We start from the raw sequence: 17,976 nt of genomic DNA, 5'->3' as shown, positions 1-17,976 counted from the left end.
CTAGTAGAGGCAGGACACACCATTTGGATCCCCTACGGCCGGGGGCGGCAACCTTTTGCTGCAGCGCGCCAAATCGCCGCAAAGCGGAGACGGCGCCTGTCGAACGGAGTAAAGGGGGGCCTTAAAGATTAGCCCATAGAAACAAAATACAAAAAGAGAGAACTGTCATAAACACCCAACGTGGCATGCAACGATGTTCTCTTACAACAGCAACAGGTAAGGTAAGATTCCTTGAGCCCCGTCTTTATACAATTGTGGGCGTGCAACATTGCTTGCGACGATTGAGAGTGGGAAAACATTTTGGTGGAGGCGCCTATCTTTCACTCACAAGATCAACGTTTGCCCTCACGGTTTTAATCTTGAAAAAGTATATTCCAAGATATATGCGTGCTGGAGCAAGCACTCACATCAAGGCCGCTATGAGATTGCGTAAATTTGAAAACTTTAATTCAAGGAGTCCAGCGGAAATTTTAGCGAAGTCGTTCGCTGAAAATAAACCCTTCAGATGTTTAAGGATCAGCTGATCAGCGAACTCTATCTAGCAAGTCCCACGAGCTAATACATCCGATTATGGGGAGTTTGCAATCAAACATACCTCGTGGCCTACGTTCTTTTTTTCTTTTTTTCTTTTTTTTTTTTGTTTGAGGGGGGGGGGTAGTTTTAGTGACGTGCAAAGTCATGACTAGTCCAAATTGCTTTATTGTCGCTACGCAGAAAAAGAAAATATATTGCGCAGTTGGTGATAAGAACGACAAAGAGTGAACCACGAAGAAAGAATCGAATCCTAAACATTCTAAGCCATGCAATTGAGTTCCTTCAGACGTTTTGGGGCCCTCAACTCGGCAAACACAAATTTGGAGCCAAGAGATCGCGGAGCGCGCCGGCTGGACGCCGGCGACAAAGCGCCAAGTCATCGCCATGAAAGTCCAATCGGTATGCTCCGTGAACTTCGGCCCCAACTTTGTGTTTGACGAGTTTAGAGACCCTGCTGTGTCTGTCTCTGCTGGCGACGTGCACGACCATAAGCGTAGCTCTGATCGGCTCTTTGCTGTTTGCCACGACTGACCAGTGACCAAACGCTCGCTACGACGGCTTCACTCTGCTTTCATCGACAAAGATACGAGCGTGGGAGACTATCAACTGAGACAGTGTGGGTTTAACAGCGCCACGGCTTCGAGCCTCCACTGTGCTTTTCGCGTGAGAGAGCGTTAAACGTTTTTTTTTGACTCGTCAGGCCCGGGGGGGGAGGGGGGGGGGGGGTTTGCCAGATTTAATGAAGCATAAAAATCGACCGCGATGCTCGACGGTGATTAGAAAACGTCACGTGATCAACGCTGATTGGCTGATCCCGTGAGTATGGCAGGTTCTGGAAAACCACCAGGCTTTAAAACCCGACTAGCGCCGGTGTCTTCATTTCTTTTGGAATTGACTCTTGTATTTGTGCTTTAGAGAAAAGAGAGCGACGCGATGTCACGACGGCCTTACGACACCATCTTGGAGTTGCGTAACGTCGCCGGCGATGACGTCTTAACGTTGTCGTGTCGTGATGCTTTGACGTTACCTGTGACGTCAAAATCATAAAAAATGCAATGTAGCCCCTAAGGGGCTGTATTGCCCATATGACCTTGGCCTTTGTCGTTGCTCGATTGCAGCGAAGATGGCGCTGCGGTCGAAGTGGCTTGGTTCCACCTGATCACTTTCCACATCTTGAGGTACAACTGAAAGCATGAGCGGAGCCTGTAGCTCGTCCCACTCGGTCCTTCTATACTATGTTTCACCTTATGATGTACCGCAGAAAAGGCTACAAGCGCGAGCTCCTTGCTCTAGGGCACATCTTGGCGGCACAAGCTCTCGTGCATTAAGGGCAGCTGCCAACGCTATGAGCTCGCGCTTCTAGCCTTCGCTGCGGTATACAACATAAGGTGAAACGTAGTATAGTTCACTCTACCTTAGGTAAATATCTTCCGGTCCCTCGTCGTCTTCTTTCTCCTAAAACACCTCCGCCCTGCTAGCCAGATGTAGAAATATGAAGATTGATTGGCTTCGAGCAAGTAAAGGCGTTGGATAGGGCTACGAATCATTCGCTCGTTGGCCAGACCGGTTGCACATGCTCGGTATGCCGTCTTTGTATGGGAACACCTCTATTACTACCCTCAATTATTCATGCATTGGAGAGAGTTTTTTTATTGCGCATTTTAGTAATATTCCTTTCTCCCGTTTGAAGACCTTCCGATTGCCGCATGGGAAATCCAGCCAGGAAAAAATGAAAGGAGTACCTTTATATGCATCATATCTAATTTTTCCAAGGCGCGTGTCGTTTATTTATTGCTGTGCTTTCACGCTCTCTAGATCTGCTTCACACTTTTTAGATCTAGAGAGTTTGTTTGACGCTCTAGATCTTCGTTTCCAGTGAAGTTGCGGATCCCACATCCTTGTTTTATATTTTGCTTTCAGCAACCATTCCTTTCTGTTTAAAAAAAAGAAGTGAAGCCAATAGGAATCGCTTTAAAATGGCCCTGCAATCATATTTAAGCGTCTACCTTTCTTGCGGTTTCCACGTCTCTTGGGGTTCGGTCAAGCCAGAGGGCACGGAGAGAGTAACTAAACATCAGTGCGTCACATTTTAACCGGACGACGCGGAAACCTCCTCCACCGACGAGGGCGACCCGCGTTGCCAAAAGCGCGCGGTATGTGACGTCTTTGGTCCTGGGATTACTACTGGTCAAAATCGCAAAAAATATTTTTTTTTTTTAGTCGAGACGCAAATTATAAGTGTCGCGAGCCGTTTTAATTACTTATGAATGTAGTTTTTGTTCACTATTTTAGATCAGAAAAGAAACAAATGCAGTTTAGAAAGTACGGCAACAAGAAATGACCCGTCGGCATACCCGCCACCAAGCGGCGGAAAAAACGGCGCATACAAGAAAGGGCTAGTGGGATGAGGCGCCGACGAACGGCGAGCGTAGAAAGGTTCCGGATGTACGCGGCGGCGCTGCGGTCGTATACCGTCTCGATGATCCGACCGGTTCCGAGCGTTCCGAAGGCTTTCGGCGCGGGCTTGGCTGGCGATTTTGCCATTTGGCGGTATGGCAGCACGATGTGGCTCCCGTTCTGAACTGATATTTACGCCGTGTTTTCTGTCGTTTCTGGCCAATGAAGTGTTATCCCAAATTAGTCTTTAATCGGGCAGCACATGCAATGCGAGCCGCCCTGGCCGCCCGCTTCATGCAGCCTATCCAACACGTGCTTTAGTGGCGCCCTCTCGAGCCGTCGACACGGAGTGCGGCAGCCGTGAGCGCTCCATGAGCTCACTATCCCTCCTCTAGTTCACGGCCACTCAAGCCAGGACCTACGACGTCATGAGGAAGCTTATTTTTTGCTTGTTTTTGTAATTCTAATTTGCCTATCACTATTAAAATAAAGCGAAATTTGAGAAAAGAAAAGTTTCATAAGGTTACTACGTTCAGTGCGCTCAGGTTTCGTGCAAATTAACAACCAGTCCAAAAGGTGTTGCAGGGCCCCTTTAAAGCGTTATTTTCAACCCAGTCACAGTGAAGCTAATTTATGAAAATTCATTGCGCGGAGGCAATTATTTTTTTTTTTCAGAAAACAAAACAAAAATCTGAGAAATCCCTGATACTAAAGACTTTACGAAGTTTCGGCGTTTTCAATTCAACTCATATTTGTATCAAAACGCATATACCACCAAAAAAAAAACAACAACACATAAATCTTAATGGTGAACATTTCGGCAGACGTCTGCCTGGTTGGGTTAAATGTTATAAATGAAAAAAGGGCAAACGCCAACCAATCCCTAAAAAATCGTAGGGTCCCAACGTTTCGGTGCCGGCTCGGCACCTTCTTCAGGGGGCTATTTAAAGGAGAAGCAGCTTCTTTCTTTTCTTCTGCGGTGAATGTAGCGCAGTATCTTCGTTTTTTTACGGTGGTTAGTTTTCAAACTAGGTGCGGTACCTTCGTTTTCTTCGAAGTTGGTTATTTACAAACGAGGATCAGCATCTTCGTTTTCCTCTATGGTAGGGGCCTGAGATGCTGCGCTGGAGGGCGCCGCTCCTTCTCAAGAGGAAGGAAATTTATTCGAAAATGAGCCTAGAGTGGGTTGGTAAAAGGGATTTTAAAAACACAAAAGAATAAAACGTCTAATGACGAAGACAGAGTACAGATCTTTCGACTAGCAACCGACATTTAATGATGCCACCCTCAATGCTAGTTGAAAGACTTGTATCGTCTGTCTTTGTCCCTATATGTTTTATTCTTCCGTGCTCTTCAAATTAAATTTATTCTTGCGTAAAAATCTTTACGCAATTTGATCATACTGATAATGACCGGGGTTCACGGAATGTGTGGAGCACAAACTACGACGTTACGTGACGTCAATTTCCCCGTTAAATTTAGCGTGTGAATTTACGCGACGTCACGTGATAAGACGACGAAATTGTGAAGTCAATATCGCCGCTAAAGTTAGCGGGAAAATTGGCGTCACGTGATTTGAGGCGTCAACGAAACTATGACGTCGATTTCGCCGTTAAATTGTGCGGAGAAATACGTCCATTTTTCAAAACCCCGTCAAACAACCCTGACGGTCGCCATTTTGGTGGACACGAAGCGTGTTTATGTGATCCGAGTCGTCGCCGAATGCTGACCTAAAGCTCGTGTCCAATAGACACGCAGAGTGCGTGCCCAAGCAATGGCCGACTCGAACAACTGGCGAACCAGCTACTAGATGGCGCACACTTTTGAAAAACGTCGATTGATTTGACGTCACGTCACATGACGACGACACTATGACATCAAATTTCCCCACCAAGTTTATCGGCGATGCGTGCAACAGTCAAATCACTCACTCGAACTCTGCATGGGAGCATCGCATAGCTTTCATAAAAATGACCGATGAAAGATTCCGTGTTTGTAAATGAAGGGGGACCGAGAAAGAGAAACTTGCAACTTTCAGCATCGGGAATCAACTTCATTGAGAGCTGAAGAGCTTCGACCTTTATTCCTCTAATTGCGTTTTAGTCCGTGGTTCGGCGCGTCCTCCTCTGCCGCTGCCTTCGGGGGGTGAAACATCAATCTGCTAGTATTTAGTGAACATTCGATGTTTTATGCACATCTGAAAAAAAAAAAAGTCACATGTTTGATTATGCTGACGAAGACCTGGGAAAACGGAATATGTCCCGCACAAGCTATACACAGGCGACCTGGTTTGGAATATCATAATCTATCTAGACCCTGAGACAAGGAGTTTATAAAATAACGGATGAGACGACACAAAATATGTCGTCTTGTCTGCCATTTTTTTCTCTCCTTGTCACAAGGTTTAGAACTTTGATTATGATACGGGATGAGGACGATTGGTCACATGCGCACTCGTCACAAGATGATTGGTCAGAAGGCGGTTCGTCACATAGGAACACCCGTCACAGGATGACTCGTCACGCGGGCAATTACACATCGAGCGGGCATGGGACGATAGTAAAATGTGAATTTCAACAACTGCCCACATTCCCTGATGAGGAGTTTTCCGGCTTTCCACTGTGACATAAACAATAGATTAGAAAAACTAATCTTACAATACTCAACGTAGAAAAGGTTTTGCCACTCATCCGCTTCTCCTTTCATCATATGACGAGTCTTCAGCAGGTTGATCTCAGTTTGGTTCCCCATGTGCTTATGCTGGCTTGAACGAGCAATTATCCTACTGGCAGCCAAATAAGCTATTACTTTTTGCCTTGCATATACCTCTTCTGCGACAAATCCAATACCAGGTATTCTTCTTTCTGCTGCATGTGTACGAGAATCCTTCGTGAAGCAGCATAGCTCCACCTCTCTCTGTTGCGATTACCTCCATCTTTTCGAACGCAGTCTGAGTTCAGAAATATTCGCTTTTAAATGGCCTCCGCATTCACAGTTCGGGACGAAATCAGAAGCTAAAACGTTTGTTATAAATTAGAATGTCACGCTCTCTAGAAAAAGACGTAACTTTCATCACTTTCGTCTTGTACTCGTTGAAAAATATGTAATTTGAAGGACACCACGCCGAAATAGAATCTGTATCACGCTGCAGACCTTCGCAATCTTTAACTACTTTAACCACCGTAAATAACTTAATATCGTCAGAAAATAACAACTGCGTGTACTAGATACAACAAGCGAGATCATTTACAAAAAGTAAAAACAGTATTGAACCGAGGATACCATCTTAGGGAACACCACAAGTAGATAAAAAGGAGCAGATAATTGACTGAATACTTGTACAAACTTCACTTCATGAGACGCATAGCTATTAAACAGAAGACAGTACTTAGTAGACAGACCGTAACTAGAGAGTTAACTCAACAGTAGTCGATGATTTACTTTATCAAAAGCTTACATCATATCAAAGTACACTACATCCGCTTGTCCTCCGCTGTGTACAGATGGTAGCTGCTTGACTGAAGAAGGAACATAGGTTTGTTTCTGCAGAGCGGCCTTCCGTAAAATCATGTTGTTTAGAAATAACCTTCCGACAAAAATACACACAGGGGAGAGTGTGCAGAACAATTTCTTATACTTCAGAGAAAATAGAGAGGAGAGAGACAGGCCGATAGTTGTTAACCGTGGATCTACCACCCGATTTATGCTATGGAACAACGTAACTTTTCAAAACGGCGGGAAATGTTTCAGATTCAAGTGATAAGTTAAATATATGGACCAAGACTGGACAAAGTAGCGGAGTACAACCTTTTACTATAAAACTTGGAATGCCATTCGCTCCCGTAGATAACTTTTGTTTAAATCTTTTAGTTGCCTCCAAAACTTCAGATTCATTAATTGGAGCAAGGGTAAGAAAATCCATGTAGTTTATATTCGAGCTTGGCGATAGGCCATCATTCGTACTAAAGCAGGCACTAAGACGACTCGCAGAAATATTAGCTATATCCACTGGGTCAGTGACGTAATCCTTGTTATCTTGAAATGTGATCGGGGTGACATTTTACATTTTCTTTGTTGATTTTTTTGACAAACTTTCATATACACTGCAGATGCGTGTTCAATGTATTTTCCGCAATGCCAGCGTGATGTTGCTTATCGTGCTGAAACAATCGTTTTACCAGTTCACTACATTGACTAAATTTTGTGTACAAATCGGCGTGTCCAGTATTTTTTTTTTCTTTTTTTAGAGACGATGATAATGTAATTTGCGCCTCAAGCAATCTTTTTGTTACTTCGAAAACCATGGGAGATAGTGAGAAGCGATACCTTCTTTGATCTGAACAACTGCATGATTTCCTGAACAACAACATAAAGTGTGTAAGTTGATGATTCAACGCTCTGATCATCTAAGACACTGCTCCAGCCCTGGTCACGAAGATACTGGTAGAATGAATCTTAATCAACGTTTGAGTACGAAGACCATGATTGTGAATTAAAAATGTGCTTGTCAAGTGAGAAGAGAAATGATACAATAAACGGTGAATGACAGTTATCTACCCGAGATAGCGGCATTTTGGCAAGAATAATATCAACAACAAAGGTGACCAGCGAGGTGAAGTCTGTTGGGACTCTAAACTTACTGTGCACAGCGCACACACCTAGATAATCTCAGTTTTAAAGTTTGAATTCTTCTTTAATTGTTTTTAATTTGGAGTAATGGGGAAATTTCTGCTTTTTGGACTTGGCCATTTGACGGAGCCGTTTTTTTTGTTTGTTTTTAATTGCGAAAAAAACAATTTGCTTGAGGTGATTGTTTCCTTTCACATTAGCCTCATTTCAAAATCTCGTACACATCATATAGCCTAAAAGTATTTATCCCCGGGCCTCATTTTTTCTTTTTCTTATAATACACACTTATCAGCTTTCACCTAAGCACAAAATATTAAAGTTACAGTATGACTTCTATGTTCAGTCACTGCCTTTTAAGGAAACTATTACCAGGCTGTTTCTTGAGTCGTTAACACGCGACCAACGACAAAGCGATTAGTGATCATAAATGCATTCATGTGTTTATGCACGGTCAGGAGAGAACCTAACTACTCCACGCTCGACGTGCCTCCTCCTACTTCTCAGGCTCATCTTTTAAGCAATGCTGTCGTGAGTTTGCTAAACACCAGGTCTACTCGGTGGCTCACCCATATGCCTTGCGTGGCGAATAGTGGTTCGGGCTCTGGAACTTTCACTAGTTCGTAAATATATAACTTAAAACAAGAAGAGCTCGCATTCGTGGTAGAATCGATCCGATGTTTTTCTGCGACTGCGCTGCCCACCAGACATGTGCGTAGCGGGTTACTTGAACCTAGTTACTTCTTTCGGCCTAGGTACTTTTTTTAAGAAAAAGAACGGTTCACGTGTTTTTGTTACTTTTTGGTGAAGTAACGGGTAACGATATGTAGTTACTCCTAGAGGGGAACGTGTACAACGCAAGAGTTCAACCTAATTCTTAACCTATATCGTGCCAGTAATTTGCACGACAAGAAAGTAATAGATGAAACATTAAAAAAATATGCACAAGGATGCCAGTATGGACACAGTTCTGTTTTAGGGAACGCGTTAAAAAGGCGAGGAACGATTAACGACGTCAAGTATTGAAAGCGGGTACCTTTACAGCGGAGCTGTTAAGGGCTAGTTTCCCCAGCATCGTGCCCACGCAAAGAAATGAAGACACCTAACTCTGGACACCTACCGCCATCTATAAGCGACGGCGGCAAGCCACGTATCTGGTTGCCGCCGTCGTTCATACATGGCGACAGCCTTTCCACTCTGGCTTGCCGACTTGCGGCCGGCCATTACTTTCCAATGTACAGCTCCGCTGGTCTTCATCCTTCACCAGAAAGGAAAGGCTGAAAGTTTTTCATGAAAAACGACATTTTCAGAGTAGCGAGAAAAATAACGCATTACTATAAACATCTGCAGTGCGTTCCTTTGAAATCACTGTAACGAGACACGTACTTATTTACTTTTTTTTTAGTTACTAACGAGTAGCGGGAGTTAGTTGCTCTGTTTCAGTAAAGTGTGTGTGTGTCCGCACACGCTCTTATCACTTAATTTGTCAAATATTCAGAGGAATGAACCCTCAACTTCGCATGCCACTCTAAGTTCGTGCCACAACTCCTCTCAAAAGGCAAGTATAGACGCTTTCAGCGAGTCAGTTACTCGAGCTGCCACCAGTCGGCGCGCCCTTCGCGCGCTTTCCGGGTCGCCATAGCCGACCTCCAGTTTTGCGCCGTTGCTCCGGGTTGCGTGCTGCACAGGCCACTACCGGAGCTTCGTTTTCGTGTTCTTTTACGTTTCGCGTTGAAATCTTGTATTTTCTTTAGGTCTTTTCGATATTTAGGACTTTCATTTAATCATTTGATATTTATATTTCGACATAGCTCTTGTATTTTCTTATTTATGGAATGGAATCGGACAGCGAATGGGTCGACGATACAAAATTATGAGGCTTCAATGACCATGTAAGTTCATGCCATTCTTACGTTTTTGTCGCTATAAAGGGCAGTAACACTATTGCGACATATGTAAATTGCAACTGACGCAGTAAGGCTATCACAGTCGTGCTTCTCGCTGCGTGTGCGCGCTCGTTTCCGTAAAGCCGACCCGCATGTAAGCGATTTAGCGTGCGACGAGACGAGCAACGAAACTTCTCACTGTCGCCTGTCGCATCGCTCGGTTTTGGGATTTCTAGAAAACGTCGCTCACCGTCTTGGTCGCTTGCTCCGTCGCTTCCATGCGGTTTGCCTCGTCGCGCGACTGACTGAGCGACAGCGAAGCGGGTTGCCGTCGCTTATCTGGTTGCTCGCCAAATCGCTTACATGCGGTTTATACTCAATTAATTTCGATGCACACAGCATTGAACCATTGGCGCCTCGATATTAAGTATAAACCGCAAGCAAGCGATTCGGCGAGCAACGAGACAAGCGACGGTGACCCGCTTCGCTGAAGCTCTGGCAGTCGCGCGACGAGGCAAACCGCATGAAAGCGACAGGAGCAAGCGACCAAGACGGTGAGCTACGAAACCCAAAAAACCGAGCCATGTAACAGGCGGCAGTGAGAAATCTTCGTCGTTGTCGCCGTCGCTCGTCTCGTTGCAGGCTCAATCGTTTACATGCGGGTCGGCTTTACGGAAACGAGCGCGCACATGCAGCAAGAAGCACGACTGGATATCCTTTCTGCGTCAGTTGAAATTTGCATATTTCACGATGGTGTTGACTGCCCTTTATTGGCGAGAAAAACGTTAGAATGCGATGAACTTACATAGTTTCTGAAGCCATAATCTTGTATCGTCGATCCATTCGCTGTCCGATTCCATTTCATAAATAAGAAATTACAAGAGCTAATATTGAAATATAGACATCAAATGATTAAATGAAAGCCCGAAATATCGAAAAGACCTAAAGAAAACACACGATTTCAACGGGGAACGTAAAGGACGCGAAAACAAAGCTCCGGTAGTGGCCGGTGCAGCACACAACGCGGAGGAACGGCGAGAAACTGAAGGGCGGCTATGGCGGCAGGGTCACGTGACTTCAAGATGGCGGCGCCCATGAAATGTTGCCTGAAAGGGTCTATACGCCGGAGAAGCATGAACAACTGTTTCAACTAACATTGTTCGTGATAGTACATATAGGGTGTAACGGAAACATCCGCGCCTGCACATAGCAGTTACAGATGCTCATCAAATTTGTATTTTTAAGTTGGATTTTACCTTGTAAATTTTCAGATAGTAGCTCTCTTCTTGCGAAAATGGGGCTAACAACCTTGACATGGCCAACGACAGACGCCGACGCAGTCGATCGAGTTAGCCGCGGGTTGGGCTTGTGGCGCCATCTCCCGATAAGAGCAGCAAGCAGCTGGCATACTTTGTCGAAACAAGACGACGCTGTCGTCTGCTCGCAGTGGCTGCTACGCGATGGCGCAACAAGCACATCTGCGTTGGGGTCCGCCGTTCACGATGTCGAAAATCTTGAACGGGCCCTGGAATTTTACAAGGTGAAACCTTCCACTAAAATGCAGCTTTATTGGAAATTCTAGATCCCTACATGTAGGTGCCAATTTGTCCGGGTAATTTTAGAGCGATTAGCTGTATTCATGACACACTGTGCCTGCGTTAAATGACTAGGGTTTGATCACTGAACATCGTGAGCCACAAGAAGCATCCTTCCTTCCTTGCTAATACTGTAGCTACGAGTACTTATAAAATAATAACGTCAGTCACTTGTTCTAGCTTTTAACCCATTTTCAGTGTAAAAAGAACGGGTAGTAATTTTCCGCAAAAGAAGACCAGAGGCGCCTGCACTGGTGAAAATTTGTTTCTGAAGGGATATGCAGTACGTACCCCAGCTTCTCTGAACTTGGCCAACATTTCTGGGAAGTCACTCTACGAACAAAATAAACATTCTAATTAGTGTTATAAGTGAAGTTATGGCTTTCAAATATGTACATCTGTGCAATTTACATGTAGTCCTGACCAGTAAATAAAGACTAATTTTGTATTGCAAATTGTGCAGAAGAGTTTATAAACCCTTTCCCGGGGCCCTCCTAAAATGCGATTTCGTACTCCGTTTCTTGATACCAAGTCGCTCCCAATGAATTCCCTATTCTAATAATAATAGTAATAATAAAAGCAGTTCCAATAGGCTCATTATTCACTCCGGTGAATAATGAGCCTATTAGAATAATGAATAATGAGCCTGCTGCTGACCAATGGCAGCCGACTGCTGTCATTGGTCAGCAGCAGTGCGATGCTGGCCAATCGCAGCAGGCGGTGATGTCCAGGTCCTTTGGTCCCACTTGGTCCCGCCGTGTAAATTGCCACCCAGCATTGCATATCTCAAATCACCCTCAAACCTAAGAAGGCTAACACAACATTTCAATTGTTTTGATGCTTGCTAGCCGCGTAACGCTGCGTCGCTTTCTCGGATTTGGTTATTATTTAACCGCCATACTCCACATAATTACAAAAAAAAAAAAAAAAAACATTATGTTGTTGCTTGGCTTTTGTTTTTGTTGACGAGTAGCATTCTGGAACCCGAGGATCGCCAAGCTTGTGCCCACTGCCAAGTTTGGCGTGTTCTCTGGCGAACTATCTGGGGAACCGCTTAATTAAGAGGAGTCCAGTGGAGATGTGGTTAACATCAATTACGAAAAGCATAGAGCTTTGTGAGAAGGACCTGTCCTGCTTTCCTTACATTGTAGCAGTCCGCGGTGTATCTTTCGTTTGGTCCTGGGGTACGACGTGCCGCGCCGTCACAGATGACACCCTATCTACGCACCGCCCTTAGTACGTTCCAATTCTATTTATTTCTTTGAAAATTATACCCGTACCCATTCGTCCAAAAGTACAGAGTAGAAATGCTAACAAATTATATTACTTCAAGTTGCTTCAGCTAATGTACAGAGAAGCTGCATCTAAATCTAATGCGTATGAGCTCAAAGAGGACACTGAGAAAAAAAATGAGATAACACCTAAAATAAGAACTAACTACGCCAAGCAACAATTCAATTACCAAAGTTTTTTTTTTTTTTTTTTTTTTTTTTTTTTGGGGGGGGGGGGGGGCGTTAAGTACAATTTAAGATCTTAAGGTCTCTGCCACGTTCTAAACAAAATATATAGTCTGTTCCTAGCGAGAATAATATCGCCTTTCAGTTAGAAAAATTGCATATTGCCATGTGAAGTAAAAAACTAATAGCGTCCATATTAGTTGTCATGAGTATTGTGGTCAACGCGCCCGATCTTGTATAGCTGTTTTTTTTTTTCTTTGGTTGAGTTTTGCACAGTTAATTTTGCTGATGCTATGTCCTGCGCTAAACTGTAAGGGGAGGTAGGGTACTCTTCAATCTGGGCAACGGCAGCTTTCGAATCTACCTTCTTCTACTTCTGTGAAAGCTGGAGTGGAGAGGGGCGACATCCTGTCCACAACGGCTTTCCTCGTGGGCGGTATTTTTCCCCTCGCACTGCTTTTCTGGTTGTATCTGGTTATAGAGAGAGAATAAAGAAGCCACGCGTCAGAGTAACAACACTTCAGCGCTGGATGGATGGATGGACGGTAATGGCTTATAACCTCTGTAATGGGCGGCAGCTTGCGCCACCTAGCCTAACATTTCGTCATCCCTTCTTTTTTAATATTTTTATATATTTTGTTTTCACGCCAAATCCCCCCTCCTTTCAAAGTGTTTCCGTTGCTTATTTATATCTGTATTTTTACCCCTCCCTAGACCTTTTCTTTTGATGTTTAAGATCATTGTTGCCAGTTTTCTGAAGTCGGACCTGAAATCTCTGAAAACACTTTTCCGCCCTCCGGAAATGCTACGACGGTCTGGGACAGCAAAACAACATCGCCTGAGCTTCTTAACACAGCATCCAGAGCTCAGGAAGCGACGTTTTCCAACTGTCACCAATCGAGCACATTCTGCGTTGCGCACCAAGATGGCGGCGGCCAGAAGACAGTCGGAGAGTGGAGTTATAACCTTTGTGCATGGGCGTACCAACCGGGGGGGGGGGGGGGGGGGGGGGGGGTGGGCGGGGCGGCAAGGAGGGCACTTGCCCCCCCCCCCCCCCCCCCCAGTTCTCAGAGTGGGGGGGAAAGACATGTGCTTTGCTTCCCCCCCCCCCCCCCCCTTTCTGAAACAGCCGCCCCTGGACAAGGCAAACACTGGCCCGCGGCGCCCAAGGGATGCCAGGGGCACCGCCCCCCGGCCTTGGGGGGGAGGGGTCTGGTTTGCCCCCCCCCCCCCCACTCAAAAACAAGTTGGTGCGCCACTGCCTTTGTGTGGGGCTTCAGATTGCGCCACCTATCCTATAATAAATTTGTTGTTTCGGATATTTTTTTATTGTTTACATTCGCTGTAGGTAAACATATTTTTAATCGAGAAATGATGACATTCAAAGAAGTTTTAGTTCCAACAGAGAGTTTAGTAACAAGTTACTGTTGGTATTAAAATTTCCCTGAATATCCTTTTTGACATTTTTTTAGGGCGATGACCCGCGGCCATCTTTTGATTCTCCACACTTTGCCTGTGAGCTGTGTACGAAACCTCGCACTGTCTTCAAAATACGACGGCTCATCGTCGGCTTCGACTGGGTATATTGAGAGCGATTTAGTATTCCGCACTGATATTATCCGGGTTGCAACTTACAACTGTCACGGGTGGACGACGTGTTTCATGCCATTTCTCAGGTTCTTCTTCGGTTTCCTCTTTGGAACTCGCCCAGAATGGTGGCCCGTCGTCGTCGTCGATGAATCCTAAGCTTCGTTTCTGTAGGTTGTGGACGAGACAAGACGACAACGAACATTCATAGTCACTGTCAATTAAAAAAAAAAAACGGCGGACGTGGCGAAATCCGAGTTTCTTAACATCGCTGCAGTCAAGGAAATAGCAGCGTCGGCCGACAAGAACGTCTAAGAACCAAGCACTAGGTGACAAGCGTGAGCATACAACGGGAATGAGCTGAGCTATATTCGTTTTCACCTCGAGAACCAGAAAAAGTCCGACTCCTCACGGAGCATTTATTGAAAGATGGCAAAAGAGAAAAGGAGAAAGGTATGCCCCTCTTCTACTCTTAGATGTAATTAGAGCCAGCGCAATCAACAACAACAGTCCCCTTGTCATCGGGACATCATGTTTTGGTAATGGGCTGCACCACTAAAACCGAAAGTGCAGAATATTATCGGAGGATGTCTGTATCCCGCAAGGGATCCGACATGGCAACTGCGGCTGGAATGTCTTCGAACTCCCTATCGCTTTCCTAATCATTAAAATTTTCGGCGGCAGTGGGTGGCGTCCGTAAACAGAAGATAATTTTCCACGACGCCATTCTCTTGAGTGTGCTCGGAACATTTCGTGAATACATCGCGCACCGGACTTACCGCTCGCTCTGCCGTCGATGAACAATGGGCTACGATCGCAAGATCGGTGCAAGTTTTATCGTGAGAATCGCTGTTTCAGCTTGTAACTTTTCGTAGTTTAATTTATCTTAATGCTGATATCTCGCAGAGGTGACATCGACTCAATTTTATAGTCTACAACTCTTAGTTGAAGGCGACGTGACTGGGTTCTTCTTATTTTGCAAATTAGTCCGTACCGTAGCTAAAAATAAAACTTCAATTTCTAGTCCTGAATCGTGCTTATGCATCGATTTCGATTTCGAATCGCTGAAACATTGATCAACTCGCACTGGCAATGGGCCCATATCAACTTTGCTGTTCTCAGTTCTAGACAAGGGACACACTCGTCGACGCGGGATCCTCAATGAAATCTTTTATAAGCTGCAAGCTTATAAAAGTTTTAGAGTAGATGTATGTTACCTTATAGAGTAGATATATGCTATCTTATCAAGACTTGCACGTCTCGAACGCCAAAATATCACTTCTACCTTCGACAATCGAATTTAGGAAGAATTACTTCGCGCGAACTACTTCGTGCAGGAAAGCAGAACTACTTCTGCTTTCCTGCACCTTTGCGAGGTGCAGGAAAGCAGACGAATCCCGAGGTTGAAGTGTCCTCGAATAAGACAAACACGAGCTTCGCCGGAAGAAATGTCTATGGAAAGTTTTAAGGCCCATACGCACATATTCGTGTGAGCCTGGTTCGTTTCGTACCGACAAGCGGACGCGTAGCGCTGCGAAGAACTTTGCACCAAGCTTGAACACGTAGTTGCATTGACACGCAGTCGAGCGCAGTCAAGAGCCAATAAGTACGCGCTATCGCCGCTAGCGGCTCGCCAATAGTAAGAAAAATTCACGGAAAAATGGCGGGGCCCCACGAGCGAACGCGTGACCATCGTCTCCTTTCTCGGCTTCTGATTGGTCGAATGCACCGTGACGCTTTCGAAAGTTGAGCGAGCCTTTACTACCCTGCGTCGGGCCACCGAGAGTTGTGAGACGGCGCGTGTTTTACCGCAGGCGACCCCTCCTGGCTGCAACGACGCCGCAACGCACTCAAACGCGTTAAAACGCAGATGGGCGTGCGTATGGGCCTTTATTCTGTGATGAACCATAATTCGGTCGCCACTAAACTGCCCTTGAGGCAGCTTCTTCTTTCGGATACCACATCCCTAAAGGGAAGCCCACGAGCCATCCCAACCAATCCGGCTCTGTCAACGTAGCACGTGATACGCTTTCCGCGCCTCACCGCGCCCCCTCTTCAGGGTCACGCAAAACTCAAACGGCCTCGGATAGGCTCTTGTAGCGATCGTGGCATCCGCTGTGCTTGATCATAAGGTTAAACGGAGTATATTAGCCCCGAGAGCGAACACAAGCGTCGCTGCGGTCGCCGCGCCCGGATTGGGTGAGGTGTACCGTGACGTCAGGGGGAGTACTCCGCTCCGCGATCTCGCATCGGCTCGCTTCCCAGCACCGGTTTCCTGGTTAGGCGTTGTGTGCCGCAAGCTCTTCGAGGAGCTGGACTTCGTTTACTCGGTGTACAAGGCGTTGAGTTAGGCCGATATTAACGTGCTTCCGTACATTTTATAGGCCTGCTTGTCCCTTTTAACTTTAAAATTGGGTTAAAAATCTGGAAAGCTATCGGCGGAGGCAATTCCGCTGATGAACCTCCCCGTCCGTCCACACGACACAAGGCAATCTTGCGAGGGGTCGGTGAAGCGGTGGCGCGAGTGTTTCAAACGCTGGAATTCTATTCCTTGCACGTTCACGATTTAAGACGATATTACATCCCGCTTTCAAGGCATTTGAAGTGGCATTTATATCATGGGCCTTTGGGTGGTCGGCAAATTAGCTCGCGACCCTGACTCTGCGCTGCCAGTCTGCATGCGCTGGTTCGCAGATGTTTTAAAGGCCCTGCGTCTGATGATCTTGAAAGTGCTCGTGGAACAGGGTTGTTTTAAATAAATGTAGCTTCTTTGTGAATGAATTATATAGTTTACACACGCATGCAGGCATATTTCTTAGAAGCTGCACAATTACTGGAAATTAGTTTGTATGGTAGCAGCAAAAACGGCCGAATTGCCCACAGTTGTCTGTATATGTATTGGCCAAACTATGCACGGCAATAGTGCCGTAATATGGAATGTTTACACTTTTTCCTGACATTCTTTATTCCAGTCTTGGGTATACCGAAAATACACCGTTTAGTCTGAATTGTCATTTCCAATTAAAAGGGACACTGCTGCAGGTCCCCAAAAGCTTCCTCAGCCTCCAAACTCCCTTCAGCTGGACTCTCTGACATCAGAAGAAAACAGGAGCAAAAGCAAGCATTCGAACGTCTGTCCAGTGGTAGATGCAGCACTAGTAGCAGAAAATGTGGAACCTGTGAAGGGCGACAGTCTGCGGGAGAAAAGCTTCAGGTATTTCAGCTTCAGGACAATTCGATTTAAGTAAAATTTCAATTTTAGAGCTTAAGGGGCTAATAACGAGCTAGACACCTTCGCTTACGTTTGTTATGCATTACTTGAGGGTTGATATAAACGAGTCCACAGATGCCGCCCATGTAGTCCATTGAAATACTATCCGAATCCAGCAAAGGTCAAATGCGAGCAATGTATATAATGAATGTTCCTTGTTTTTTTACTTTGCCCCTCCACTTGGGCTGCCTTACTCGTAATTCTCTCTTCATGGCCCAGGCTGTATTTAACATGTTGCTCGAACAGCATGCAGCTTTTCTGCTTCGGCGATCTTGTTTAAAAACAGAGATACAAAAAAAAAAAATAATATACATAACCTGCCAATTCATTCAGACCATCAGCAGCATTTATAGTGCGAGATGTAAATCTATAGTGATGCTCCTGGAATTGTGGCCATATTTCTTTATTTTCATATACCAGCTGCGATTCATGCGTTGCCTGCCCTGTCAACCATGCTTAAAATGTTGGTTGAAGTTTCGCCTGTAGCTACAGGCCATACCTCAATAAAGGCACATAAAAAAAAATTTACACTTCCTACGAAAAACACGCCGAAAAACATTAAATAGAAACGAGCGCGCCGTCAGCTACCGTCGTCACAGCCTCCACAGGGCGAGCGGGCCGAG

General features: G+C 45.4%; 1 protein-coding gene across 1 annotated transcript in view; it reads left to right on the top strand.

The window, feature by feature from the left end:
• The window catches only part of LOC8027735 (neuron navigator 2-like), a 244,850-nt gene extending 243,342 nt beyond the window's left edge, over nt 1–1,508 (top strand). Inside the window, exon 8 of the mRNA XM_042286071.1 lies at nt 1,450–1,508. Within this exon, the coding sequence (XP_042142005.1) occupies nt 1,450–1,508 (59 nt within the window). The remainder of the gene's footprint in view (nt 1–1,449) is intronic.
• Nucleotides 1,509–17,976: the final 16,468 nt, after the last annotated feature.

The sequence above is a fragment of the Ixodes scapularis genome, unplaced genomic scaffold (assembly GCF_016920785.2).
Source record: "Ixodes scapularis isolate PalLabHiFi unplaced genomic scaffold, ASM1692078v2 PGA_scaffold6__148_contigs__length_123643588, whole genome shotgun sequence".
NCBI classification, from domain to species: domain Eukaryota; kingdom Metazoa; phylum Arthropoda; class Arachnida; order Ixodida; family Ixodidae; genus Ixodes; species Ixodes scapularis.
The sequence above is the reverse complement of the archived record's forward strand: the minus strand, read 5'-3'. Positions and strand labels throughout refer to the sequence as shown.